Source organism: Astatotilapia calliptera, chromosome 7 (genome assembly GCF_900246225.1).
Source record: "Astatotilapia calliptera chromosome 7, fAstCal1.2, whole genome shotgun sequence".
Classification (NCBI taxonomy): Eukaryota; Metazoa; Chordata; class Actinopteri; order Cichliformes; family Cichlidae; genus Astatotilapia; species Astatotilapia calliptera.
The window spans coordinates 5,521,887-5,536,060 of record NC_039308.1 but is presented as its reverse complement, the minus strand read 5'-3'; the positions used below and the strand labels follow the sequence as shown (position 1 = coordinate 5,536,060).

The window sequence follows — 14,174 nt, the reverse complement described above, 5'->3', positions numbered from 1 at the left end:
AATACAAGGATGTTACTTTAGGCCATTCATAAGCCAAAGATATTAGAAGAATATTAGTTAAATTGATCTTCATATAACATCATGATTAGATGCAGCTTTATATAAAAAAAATTGCTCTACCTCAACAATTCAGCTTATCCATCAGTGCAAGAAAGAAGGAGAAACAGTGGAATGTTTTTCTACATAAAACACTTTTCATTTAATACTTTTTCACACTAACAGACTTCCTCTAACAGAACATTTTCTGTGTGTGTGTGTGTGTGTGTGTGTGTGTGTGTGTGTGTGTGTGTCTGTGTGCACGCGGGAGTGTTTAAGCTCTTTACCATGTCAACCAAATTTCACAGCTGACATGTAAAAATGATTTCCTTTCAACCTGCCCCTAAGTTCTGACTGCATTAACTCATGTCAGTGTATCAGTTGTGGTGTTTTTGACATTTATTTAACTAAAGCAGGTCAAATTAAAATAAGATTAAAAAAAAAGATCAAGTGAGAGAAATATCAGCTGACATAATCTTCATACATACTGTTGAGTCTCGGCGTTCCTCGATGGGACTGTCTTTAGGTGTCAGGTTGACGGCCAGCTCCAGAGTACCGAGGTCCTGATCAGGATACTGAGGGTCCTTCAGCACTAAAGTCACAGGTATCGTCCTGGAACACACAGTCATGAATATGTGCAGGTGTGTTTTCTGCTCTGCTTTCTGGCATGCTTTTTTTTTATAAGGCCAGTGTCACTACACGATGATTAGGTTCAGTAATTAGGTGCAACCTAATTCATTCGGTATTAAACGTACCTGTCTATGTAACTACAAATCATACCTATCAAATAGACTCCAAATTGTTCATGTAAATGGAGAGTCCTCTTCACACACACCAAGGTTAATTATGGAGTTCCACAGGGTTCAGTGCTAGGACCAATTCTGTTTACATTATACATGCTTCACTTGCGCAGCATCATCAGAAGGCATACTTTTTCATTGCTATGCAGATGACACCCAACCTTATCTTTCCATTAAGGCCAGATAACACACACCGGTTAGTTAAACTGTTTGAATGGCGTAAAGACATAAAGACCTGGATGACCTCTAATTTCCTGTTTATAAATTCAGGGGGAAAAAAGACACATAAATGTTTTAGATCGTCAAACAAATGAAAATATTAGAGAAAGATAACACAAGCAAACACAAAATGCAGTTTGTAAATCAAGGTGTTTATTATTAAGAGGGAAAAAAAACAATCCTACATGCCCCTTCATGAAAAAGTCATTGCCCCTTCCTATTATAACATAAATTAACTGTGATGTATCACGTCTTTTGGAAAGTTCAGCTCGAATAGGACCTGCCTGACAAAGCCTAAAAAAAGATCTTCAAAAGCCTTGATCCCCAAGACCTTTGTACAAATACTCTGTGGACTGACGAGATAAAAGCTGAACTTTTTGGAAGGTGTGTGTCCCATTACATCTATTGTAAAAAGTAACAGCATTTCAGAAAAGGAACATCGTACCAACAGTAAAATATGGTGGTGGTAGTGTGATGGTCTGGGGCCGCTTTCCTGCCTCAGAACCTGGAAGACTTGCATGGTACATGATAAATGGAACCACGAAGTCTGCTGTCTACCAAAACATCCTGAAGAAAAATATCCACATGGGCTCAAATTGTTGTCACCAAAATATGTAGTTTTTTGCTTTGTATCTGTAACCAGACCTTGAAAAAAATGTGTAACTTCTGTAAATATTTTTTACAAACAGACAAAAAAAATGTTATCTATGAATGCACAAACATAACATTTTCAGATATTTTGGTTTACAAGGTTATATAACTCAGTTCACAACTACGCAGTCTGATTTACAAGTACAAAATATTTATGACCACAGTTTGAACCCGGCCATCTGTTTGTGACCTCAAGCTGAAGCACACTTGGGTTCTGCAGAAGGACAATGATCTAAAACAGACCAGCAAGTCCACGTCTGAATCGCTTAAGAAAAACAAAATGAAGATTTTTGGGTGGCCTAATCAAAGTACTGACCTGAATCCAGTTGAGATGCTGTAGCATGACCTTAAAAAGGCGGTTCATGCTTGAAAACCCTGTGGCTGAATCACAACAACTCTGCACAACCAGTTATTAGGTTTAGGGGTTAATCACTTTTTCACTCTGGGCCATGTACGTTTGTACTTTTTTCCACCTTAATATTAAGCACCTCCATTTAGAAACTGCATTTTTTGTTTACTTCTGCTATCTTTGTCTAATATTTCTTCAATGATCTGAAACATTTAAGTGTGGAAAACATACAAAAAAAGGAAATCAGGAAGGGAGAAAACATTTTTTCACACCAATAAAAACATACATACAACAACATTTTATCTGTGTTTATTCTGTGTCTTTTTTCATTTCGTGAAACATGCAAAGAATTATTAAAATATTTCTTTATTATTTTGTTCTTGTTTTTCAGAACACAATGTTGGCACTAATATCTGACATACCTCTGCTGCTCTAGAGACTCCAGGTAAAGAAAAGCAGAACCCATGAAGTCATCCTGAAGGCCGAAGTCATAGTCAAACACCTGCAGAAGAGAAATAAACAATCTCCACTGACCAATGTTCATTAAGAATTTATATGGAAAAGCTGTGTATGTGTGTGTGTGTTAGTTCTAAGTCTTTACCTTGACATACAGAGGTTCATTCAGACTGTCAATGATTAAGGTCGTCTTCTCATCCCACACTGGGTTGAGGTTTTTATGGATGATTTTGCTCCTAAAAACCTCTTTGCCAGCAAGCTTGAACTTGACATATGGATCACTTGTTCCTACATCGACGAATAAAAATAGACAAATAAAGCTATCACACATGTATAAAAGCAAGAGCTGAAAAATGCAATTAACTACAGATGTCACTGCACCTCCTCTGTCTCGGACAGCCAGGTTGTGTCCTCTTTTCAGCTCGATCTCCAGCTTGTACATCCCCGACCGAGCTTGGTCAGAAGAAAACCCCGAAGGACATGAAGTACCCATTCCCTGTTAGCACAAATGAATGCATTAAATACATGCAATAAACTGCTTCTCTACAAAAGCCCTCTCAGCCACATCCTGACTTTAAACTCACCAACATTTTTTATGAGAAGTCTCTTCCAGCCTGTCACTGAAGTGTAGTTTCACTAACTCATGGTAGCTATCTACATCTAAGCTTACACACTTCCTCTGACCAAAGTGTCTAATTCAGCTTGGTATCTTGTCCCAGGGGTGATTACTAACAGGAAATTACATGAAAGAACCTTCCTCCTATCTGATCACAGTGCTGAGGTGCAAATTTTTTTCCATTTCCTAAAACTTTCATTGCGGTTGCAATATGATCACCTCTGTGGCAATGCAGAAACAGAATATAAGTAACAGCATGGGCACGAGTGGCCTAACGCTGCTTTAATACCTGTTATACAGTTTCTGCGAGACAGGACCGTTTAACTTCATTGAACATTTCTACACATATTGAAAGTGGAACTGTCACAGACATCTGCACTCTGCCATGCCAAAATCAACTATACATGGATATTTACAAAGACCACAGATGGAGCTCAGTGCATGGGTCAGTGGGACATGTTTCAGAGTCTGTGATCAGGGAGATTAATATAAGAACGACACAACTAGAGACAATAAATGACTATAAAAACTTACATACAAAGAGACACTAAATGACAGATATATAAACCTCATTTGTGGTCCCTGCATTGGCTGTGTGTCGTGACATGCTGCAGTTTTGTTATGGTATCACTATGCATCACTAAAACAAAACCCTTCCTTAATGCTGGTAAAGCCATTGAAAAGATCAAAACAGGAAGTAAAAGATTAAAGAGTTTCTCAGCATCAGAAAGCCTCATCTTTCCAGCTCCTGCACTGATAAATGATTAAAATGATGCTAAAGACTGACCCAGTCTCATGTTTGTGTCTTCCACCAGTTTGCATCTGCCTGCAACGATTCGCTTATTGAGTTCAGTCACTAATCCACAACTGAAAGGCACAAAACAACTACAGAGACACACAATACAACCATGGGTTCACCACTGTCAGTAAAACTTTACGCATTAGATAATGTAATGTAATGTGCAGTGAGTCATTTAATTCTTAGGTGTTCTTAAAACACCATACAGGTGGTATAACTCATCTTATTTTTAATTGCTGGAATTATTTCCATGCAATATTAAAGCTAAGACACTTCATTGAAAACATGTATGTAAGCAATCACTGACAATGAAACATCAATCTGCATCCATCACTGCAAATGTAACACAACTACTCTGCTGGGAGAGCAGCATCCTGTCAACACAAGCACTTCCACTCAGAGAGATGCTCTGATCAATATTTCTACAATATGATATTATATATGAGCTCCTTACAGTGGACTCACTGGAAAACAAACTGAGCATGTGTACTGTACTGTACACATATTCACAGACTACTTACAATAAATTTTTGCATTGCAATATATTGAATAATGTAGTGACAGCTGAAACTAATTTTGACTTTTGAGTAACTTCTTGATTTGTCTTCATTAATGGTTCAGTTTGACAACACTGTGAAAAACACTGTAAAATACCAAAATATCTACATTTATGATATAAAATGGAAAAAAAACTGCACACTGCAGAAAGAAAATTGGCTACAGACAAGTTTGTGATCTAAGTTTTCTAATTGTCTGTTTTATTTAATTCAGTAAACAGGTGCTACATTTCTTTTTTTTAAATATCCTGTCAAGTCTGGCAGCTTTTGTAATCAGAATTGCGATCTGAATGTATTGTGGTACCAAACAAATGTTGCTTTTGCAAGAACAGCTATATAGAATCTCTATAGCCTCCTCTTTCTTTTGTGAATCTTCAATATTTATTTATTTCTATTTGTGTTACTTCAGTTATCACATTTATAGGCAAGAGAGCAAAAAGAGGAGGTGGTGGTGCGGTAGAGGAGAGATACGGGGAGATAGAAACAAATAGAAATGCACAATGTATCGCCAACACCAGTACCTGTTAGAGACAAAACCACCCCTCTAATACGAGTTGAAAACAGGGTCCCAGGGCCCCAGACCACCCGGCAGAGCCCTCCCCCCCGATAAGGGAGATGTCCAGGCCACAGAGGGCCACCATGGGAGCAGCCCAGCGGCCACAAGAGAACATCAAGCCAACACCTTATTGTTCTACACTTTGGGACCAGAAAGAAGAGGAAGAAACTGAAAATCACTATGCAAAGAGAGTGAGTCATCAAAAAAACCTGAACCAGCAGAGCGCTGCAACTCAGCGCTGTACAGGGATGCTAGGTTGAGCTGTGGTTCACCAATCAGCTCGTTTGACCACTTAATTTGATTGAGTGAGTTTCTGTTCTTTAAAGATAAATCTCTAACACAGAGCAAAGGGATAAAATAAATTCAGTAAAAGTACAATAAAATCAAACCATCAGTTTTTTTTATTAGTTTGGCTAGTCGAAGTCTTGTCAAACATAATTATGAAGAAGCACACAGCTTCAGAGTTTCAAAGCTGTAAGATACAGCTTTGAATTTTGCAGCAAACTGTGAATAGAAAGAATTTTGTCAAATAAGTCAGAGATTTTGTGACTATAGTTTGAAATTAGGATTTTGTGGTTAGAGTTTTTTGGGGGGGTTTTAATGGTGGAAGGTTTCGCATATTGTGTTTTAGCGAGGGTGAAATAAGGTGACTGAGTTAAGACCTTAAGTCAAGACTATGTAAATATACATTTACAAAAAAAACTGTGGTAAAAGTGTGATTTTATATTGATGCAGTGATGTAACAACATAAATTATAAACCACTTTTAAAGCTTTATAGCATCAAGTCTTACAGCTTTCCTGCCCAGCTATAAATCCGGTAGACACATTATGAAACACAGGCTTGCTTTCTGAGGGTGAAACTTCTGAAGTGCGCCAAGTTATGCTCTGGCAAGCTGTGGAAATTCCACTGGCGGAAACAGAAAACATGATAATAAAGTGAGTGAGACTATCCTGTGTAACATGAGGAGGCTGAGTGTGTCAAGCTGTCTGTGTGGAGGCTGGATTGTTGGAGGAGGGCTGTTAAAGTCTTATGTAGCCTAGTCTCCACCCATAGCTGCATGTAACAAGTAGGGTAAGACATATGAAGAGATAAAATCCAACCAGCAGGCAACTCGTCTGAGTATAAAGTTTCCTGTGTCAATTTTACGTACTGTAAAATTACTGTGCCTGAGTCTTGAGCCACTCCTCATATCTTTACATGAGCTTTCTGAACGTCTTTCAAAGTCTTTCTTTAGACACTGGCTGCTCTTTCACTCGCTTTCAGTCCAGTTTCGCAGGACATCGCTTTTTCTTGTTGTTTGTCAAACCACTTAACTCTGACCTTCTAACTATTCCCAGATCAGTGTGGGTTCATTTTGTCAGAGAATCGACCAAAAGGCAGCGAACATCCAAAGAAGAAAACAAAGTCTATGTTACCTTATAAACTGTATGTGTTTTTCTATGTATATATTTTGAATAGCGAATGAAATGCAGACCTCCTTTTGCTCATTTGTCAGTGGTTGCGTTCATGATAAGGTTACATTGCATACTAAGCCTTTCTTGTCTGGATTTGGCTCCATGTTTCATGTCCTGTTTACATTAGGAATGAGTGCCTCTTTTTTAACTCATTATGAGAGCCCACTATTTGTGTGGGTTAACACAAGCATGTGCAGGTCATGTACAAAGGACAGTCTTGTGTAAAATGTAATCTACAGAGGTAGCTCTGGGTTATTATCACCTGGCTTACTCTAAAATTACCTCACAATGCTGGAAGTGATTGACTGTGTGCCCCAAAATGAGTCACTGAGCACATAAACTCATCGGGAAAGTGTTTGGAGAGGTTAAATCCAAGGGCCGTTTTCCCACTGACTTCTGTAGGACCAGATGTCTGTTTACAGCCTAGAGGAATATACAGGAAGACAGTATGTCTTCCAGAATCCAGCTTTAATGCACTTCCCACGTTGGCTTTGGGTTCAGATCCAGAAACTGAAATGTCCATTTTTTATTCTTTCTGTGATCCAGATCAAAGTACTGGATCACTGGTAATGTAGCCTTTTGCATGTTATTATCATCTTTTAAAACCTTGGGCATCAGAAGAGCTAATGACCTTTACACACCAAACACTTGAAACTCATGCAAATATTTTGTGTAATAAAAATTTTTCTCAGTTATTGCAGTTATTATAAAATGTAGCCATTTACACCGGCCATGAACTCTTGCAGAATTAATTTGCAGCATTTATTTTTTTGGAGTCATGCTTGATTTTTCAGATAAACAGATCTGACCAATCATACCGCTGCATTTGGCAACAAGCACACTCATAGCTCAAAGCCCACACCAGTACTGAACATGCAATGATATGGAAATCTTTTCGCAAGCCTCAACAGTTTCCCCTGTTTCAACTATTATGCTAAGCTAAGTGGATTCTAGCCTCAGCTACTTACTAAACACCCAGACAAACAAACAATAATTAAGTGTATTCCCAATGTCTGTTCCTTTGAGTTGTGAGAATTCATGCCAGTTTTACACTTGGTGGCATTGGTGATTGTACTTTTGCTTTTAAAGCGTGACTGGAGAAAATCTGTGGTATGAAGACTCTTAGAAAATGTACCAGTCACATCTCTTGTGTGAAGCTGTTTGTTATCTCTCATCTTGGCAGTCAACAGCAACCATCTATTGCGGTGTTACTTTGGCTTTCATTGCAACAGCTCACAGGTTTTACTGCTTCATTGTGACCCAGCATTAAAACGTCTTTGCACACCCTGCAGCCTATCACTTTGGCCGGTATGAAAGACGAAACAGATGAGTATGGAGGCCAAAAAGTGCACAAACCCAGTCCGAGGCTGAATCAGGATGTTTACATTATATGACTAACACGTTCTGCCAGAATTAACAAGCAGCTTAAGAAAGGCTTAAATGTCCTGTGGTACTAAATCAGGAAGCAAAGCGCCAAGCTGGGAACACCCCCAGCTACACCGATACATGCCTATTTTAGGACTGGACATCCATGTTTAAACACTCACCTCTACATCACATCTACAGACAGATATCATATTTTTGTAATACAGTATTTTATCTAAAGTAATGCAGATGTTAGTGTAAAGTAAGCCTATCATGACAATTGCTATTATATTACTATATCACTACTGTTATACACTTATAAGCTCACTAATTAATTTTAATTTTATAATCAAGTATGAAGGTCTGTAGTAATGCATCTCTGATGACATGAGTATACTCACTTTAACTGAAAGTAGTAGAATGGCTACTTCTTGGTTTTAGGAGATTTCACCCCAAATTTAAACTAACTACCTTAGGAGGAACCTCGTGTAATACTTCTATTAGAATGAATTAACATCGCATAGATAACAATAACAGCACTGCTTGTCTTTGTTCTTAATAACACTTTGGTTCTGACCACATCCGTCATCATTTTCACTCTGAATGAATCTGAAAGTCTTTCAGTTACTGATTGTCAAGCAGACAAGAGTTTGATCTGTAATGTGTAAAAAAGAAGGTTTGTTCGACAAAACTCTGGATTGTCATCAGTAAAGTTATATGGTAACGACTGCCATATAGAACCCAACCACTATAGGCAATATTTTGACATTAATACAAATATCTGATCATTTAAAAATCTAAATTTTTTTCTTTCAGACACAAAAACCATAAACAAAGTTCCCTACCATTTGATGTGTGCAGTTATGTCCTTGTTTACGCTCTGTTTACCCAATTGTGCTCAGCTGGTTGTTGTGTTTGTAGCATTACAAACATATTGGCAACAGGGAAAGTGCAGAGTGCCCTTTGGTGGACAAACTATGCAACGTCAAAGAAACACTCTTTAACATTGTTTCTTTACTTTTTCATTTTTATTTATCAACTGTTATGAATGTTAATACAGTCTGTCGGGCAAACAGCTATGATCAGCAATATCGTCCTACTAATAAACCTGTGAGGCGTCGTCAATGCACCCATTCACCTTCTTGCACTTATGCGAAGAAAATGGGAAAATACAGCAACATTTTCCAATTTCTCCCTGGAGGCCCCCAGGTCATTTTAACCCTTTAAAACTCAACCCATCAAAAAATAGCCAGAAAATTCGGATTTATTTTGGAGCTAAGATGTTTATTAACCCTTAAAACAAAATCCACATTTTTTTTTGCTATATCATGTTGTGTATGATCGGCAAAGACATGTCCGATCATAGTGTCCAAAGACATGCAGTTTGTGGGGATAGGTTAATTGATTAGTCTAAATTGCCCATAGGAGTGAATGTGAACGCGAATGGTTGTCTGTCTCTGTTTGTTAGCCCTGCGACAGACTGGGGACCTGTCCAGGGTGTACCCCGCCTCTCGCCCTATGACAGCTGGTCTAGGCTCCAGCACCCCCGGCGACCCTGAAAAGGATAAGCGGAAGCGAATGGATGGATGGATGGATTGGTTTTTGGCAAGTTTTTGTTAGCAACAATGGTAATTTTAGATTAAAAAAAGAAAGAGTTTTGTCCATAACATTTTGAAATGATGACAAGTATTGATCATGTTGAGGAGATAGAGGTCTCTGAAACTCATGTATCAAATATGAAACGAAGGGCGTTATAGGGTTAAAGCCAATAAGTTCTGGGTCTACCCTAGGGTGCCCTCCTAATTTTGTTTCCCCATAACAGTTTCATTGTTGCGCAGTTTTGTTTGTCAAAAGGCTAATTTAATTTTTTTTCTCTCTCTGCGGATTATATAAATAATTGAACAACTTATTACTGTTCAACTGTTTAATAACTGTAATGTGATTAATGAATTTTTTTTACTAATAATAACGTTTCACATCATAGAGTTACAGAAAAATATAATGGAATTACAGTATAACACTTCTTTGTAATGCCCCGGCACTGCTAATAATCTAATCTTTGTGTGTACTGTAAGTTTATAGGACACCTTTTAAATGGTGCTTACAGGTACCGTCACATGAAGCTGAAAATGAATCCAATAAAACAACAGAAAACTCAAGGTAGGAAATATCTTCAGCACTATATCTCTTTCATGTCCACAGCAGAGCCCTCCATAACATGTTGGCTTAACCTAATGTCCCCGATAACATAAATATCCCTGCTTATACAGACTGTGTGATCAATACAGTAACTAAAAGGCTGAGAACAAACCCGATTCAACAAAGAGAACACAGATGAGCTAAAGGAGTTCACTTTACACTTTTTTTTCACGGCGCCTACAAAGTAGCTGGACTGAGGAAACGTGTGAAAATGTGTGAGTTGTACTCTTTCATATTCAGTAAAGTTATAGCCGCGTTCAATATGTGAGCTCTAACATCATCGCGTGGTTGTCAACGCTGTGTGGTTAAAGTGACCAAGTAAATGGTTGCACCTGTGAGTGTGTGCACAGAAATGCATACAAACGCAGTTTCTCACGTACGCTCAGTAACCCCTAACACACACAGCAGATTTGTGAATTATGAGGCTGCTTCCTGGGTAGCAGAACCACCAAATGTTGTGCTATTTGCAGCAGTATAAATGCTGCAATAACCTGAATGCCCAGGAACACAGTCAAGCAAATCTAAACGCAAAAAAATGTGCAGCTAATCTCAAGTTTAAGAATGCTAGCCAGAATTCTTACTATTATTACCATCTCCTGTTTTTGAGAAATGACATATCTAGTGGAGCGTAAACCAGTTACCCACAAGATTAAAACCATCATCAAGCATCTCTCACACCAGGGCATAGACGCCGGACTTCTGGGATTGTCCTGTGTTGCCTCAGTGTTTATCCTTGGCCCTGACTGGGATCTGGGGAGTATGAGACCAGGACAAATGTTTGGTTGTATTTCTAGTCCCTTCATGTCTGCTTTAAGCGACTGCAGCTGTCAGGGAGCTCTCTTTAGGTGAGTGGTCTGTAACACTGGTCAGGTGGCTGGTATCGTTCCTATCGAGCTTCTCCAACAATTACTTAATACTAACTGCCTGGGTCTCTGCCTGAGTCACAGCTCACCTCATCATATTATTCAGAACCAGTTTCTTTCTCCTTATTTGTTTCATTTTTCAAAGTCAATTGCCCCAAATAGTCAATAATTGACATAATGAATGCTAGTCAGAATTATTACTAATATTAATATTCCCACAAAAACACAGAAAAAAACACAATCACAGAGCTGAAAGAAAGGTGGATAAAAACAAGTGATGGTATTAATGCTGGAATCCACTAGTGATGGGTCGTTCGTGAACGAAATGGCTCTTAGAGCCGGGTCTTTGATGTGAACGACCCGAGCCGGCTCCTTATCGCGAGTCGTCACGTGGGTTTTTGCTTTCTTTCTCTCAGCCTCTCTCTCGCACTTTTTTCCGCTTCACTCTGCACGGAGCCTTGTGCTTTACGCTGGGAAGAGGGGGGAGGGGCGGTAGTTACACTCAGTAGCACAGGAACAGAGCCAGAGGGAGAGAGAGAGAAAGAGCCAGGGACAACAACGTCACATTAGAAAGGTATAGTAATCATCCACAACTATTTTTAGTTGCGGATGATAAAGGATTCTGAAAGTTTATTCATGCAGGCCCATTTGACAGAGAATGTGCATCTTCTTTTTGTTTTCATATTTTAATTTATGTTTAATTGTGTTGTGGTTTGCAGTGTTTTGTGTTGTTTCACTTTAAATTTGTAAAAGGAAAAAGCTGAAAAATTAAATAGTTAAAAGTTGAAATGTGAATAGTTGATTTTTGTATTATATGATTTATTTATTAAATTTTATGTGGAGTGAATAAAAAAAAGTATATTTACGGTGGCCCCTACAGACAAAGCACATACAAACTTCAAATCACGTACGAACTCTGAAGCACATAAAAACTCAAAACACGTACAAAAGACAACAGAAGTGCTCCAGGATGCTGGACGCAGTGTTGAGCTTTTGTTACCTAGTGGCTACACAAGCCAGCAAGTACCAACGACCGGATTTGGTGTGTGGTAGTAACAGGTAAATGAACTTTTTTTTAAATTATTTGAATATATATGAGTGCCTGTGTATAAATACACAAACAATACACACATGCTTTCAATTGTGTAATTTAAGTGATCTAGTAGCTCTGCTTTGGAAGTTCAGTTCATGCTAGAAATGTGTTTTGGAGTTTGTACGTGTTTTGTCTCTAGGGGCCACCGCACATATATAAATAAAACCAACTTTTTTTTACGTTAGTAATTCCTTTTGTGCATAATTTTATATTATTGTTAATAATAAATTAATTAAAGCAAAAAAACAACCCGAAGAGCTGGTTCGGAGCCGAAAGAGCCGGCTCTTTTTAGTGAGCCGAACCGAACGAGCCGGATCTCTAAAAAGAGCCGGAAATCCCATCACTAGAATCCACAATGGCGCACATACTGAAGCACATATTCAAACAGCTCACCGACAGCAGCCGTCCACATGAGGAGATGAGGGGGAAAAAGTCATCCCTAGAGGCACAGCGGAGTAACCCCAGGATCGCTAGACGGGATTCTGCCACTGAGGCCTCACAAAGAAAGCGATCCAGGGTCGAGCAGTCACGGGAAGATTATACAGGCAAGGAGGTAAAAGGTGGAGTGAGGGGAGGGCAACTCTGACAGAGAAGCTCCAAAGGCCGGGACTCTGAGGATACTTCTGAAGCAATTCTACCCTGGCAGATGCACAAACTTCAAAAACCAAAAATGTTTCTCCCATGAAAAGTGTGGCAGCTGAAAAGGAGCAGGTGCAGTAGAGGAGGTGAGGAGGCTGAATGAAAGAAGCAGCAGTGCATGAGTGGGCGGGAGCAAGGTGAAGAATCATCCTGGTTGGCTTGCCTGTAATCCTTCCCTGGTGGATAAGCCTGACTGATGGCTGTACTAAGAGGTACACTAAGGGAAAACACCACAAGAGGTGTCTTAAGGTCACAGACCAAATTAAGGCCACAAAGCACAGCTCTAAACTAATATACGTAAGACTAAAAAGTCTCACAGCCAAGCACTCAAACATTATTCAGAGATAAAACTACACAAATAGGCTGGTAATAATATTGAATGTCAATTCCAATAGTGCTGGATTTAAAAAGACAAGGCCAAAAATTAAGCCTTAAAACTTTAGTGAAAGCACCAGCATTTACCCTGAAATCATGGTGGAGACATGCTCATGTAAAAACATGCACGTTGAATACTTTGAACCGAATACTGACAAAATACCAGTCTGTAGCCTGCAAACACACAGCTGCAACAGGTTAAATATATCCTACATTTATGAACTCTGCTAACAGATGCTGTTATGTCTTATTTAATTCAATTCAATTTTATTTATGCAGCGTGAAATCACAACAACAGTCGCCTTAAGACGCTTTATATTGTAAGATTACCCTACAATAAAACATACAGAGAGAAACCCAACAATCATATGACCCCCTATGAGCAAGCACTTTGGCAACAGTAGGAAGGAAAAACTCCCTTTTAACAGGAAGAAACCTCTGACAGAACCAGGCTCTCGGAGGGGCGGGGCCATCTGCCACAACCAGCTGGAGTGAGAGAAGGAAGACAGGAAAAAAAAACATGCTGTGGAACAGAGACAGAGGTTAATAACAGATAAGATTAATAAAGTATGATTCAATGCTAATCATACTTGTTATTAATGAAAGGTTTTCAACTAGAAACAATTCCTCAGTGAGAGAGATATCCTGCAGTATTCACCCTTTAATCAAATCGACCAACCTTAATCTAAAGTGACATTATGATCTTTTTTTAGCTTGAGCCAGGGCAGATATAAATGATACATATATCGTAGCACAGTAGCAACTGAACAAATACCCTGAAGTCCCTCTGCTAACAGTGTGACAAGAATGAGTATCACATTAGCTGATAGAGAGCCAGTCCGGTTTCACTCTTGTCCTCTCATGCTTCAGTTGACTTGCACACACAGGAGAGTCAACATAAGCTAGTCTTGTTCTGAGAAGCTGGTACATTTACTGAGGGGATTGGTTTCCCTTAGTCGGCTGCTCTTTGTACCTTACAACAACATAAAGCACCTTAATGCAAGTGTTGTTGCTCAAACAGCTCAAACTCAGTAAGTGGCACTTCTGTTGCCCACAGGATCACACTATTCACATGTATCCACAAAAGGAATCCACAGTGCTCCAAAAACAAAACTCTGTGTGAACGGAGCAGGACAGACACCCAG

General features: G+C 39.0%; 1 protein-coding gene across 6 annotated transcripts in view; it reads right to left on the bottom strand.

The window, feature by feature from the left end:
- The window catches only part of mctp1b (multiple C2 domains, transmembrane 1b), a 38,918-nt gene that overhangs the window by 19,684 nt on the left and 5,060 nt on the right, over positions 1-14,174 (bottom strand). For 4 of the 6 annotated variants that reach the window (XM_026172673.1, XM_026172674.1, XM_026172675.1 and 1 more), the window contains exons 2-5: positions 2,893-3,007; positions 2,657-2,799; positions 2,478-2,557; positions 525-648 (exon numbers count right to left, since the gene is read on the bottom strand). In XM_026172673.1, coding sequence (XP_026028458.1) covers positions 525-648; positions 2,478-2,557; positions 2,657-2,799; positions 2,893-3,007 — 462 coding nt within the window. Of the gene's footprint in view, positions 1-524; positions 649-2,477; positions 2,558-2,656; positions 2,800-2,892; positions 3,008-12,408; positions 12,986-14,174 lie in introns of those variants that run through there. The other 2 variants (XM_026172677.1, XM_026172678.1) reach the window with 2 other exon arrangements.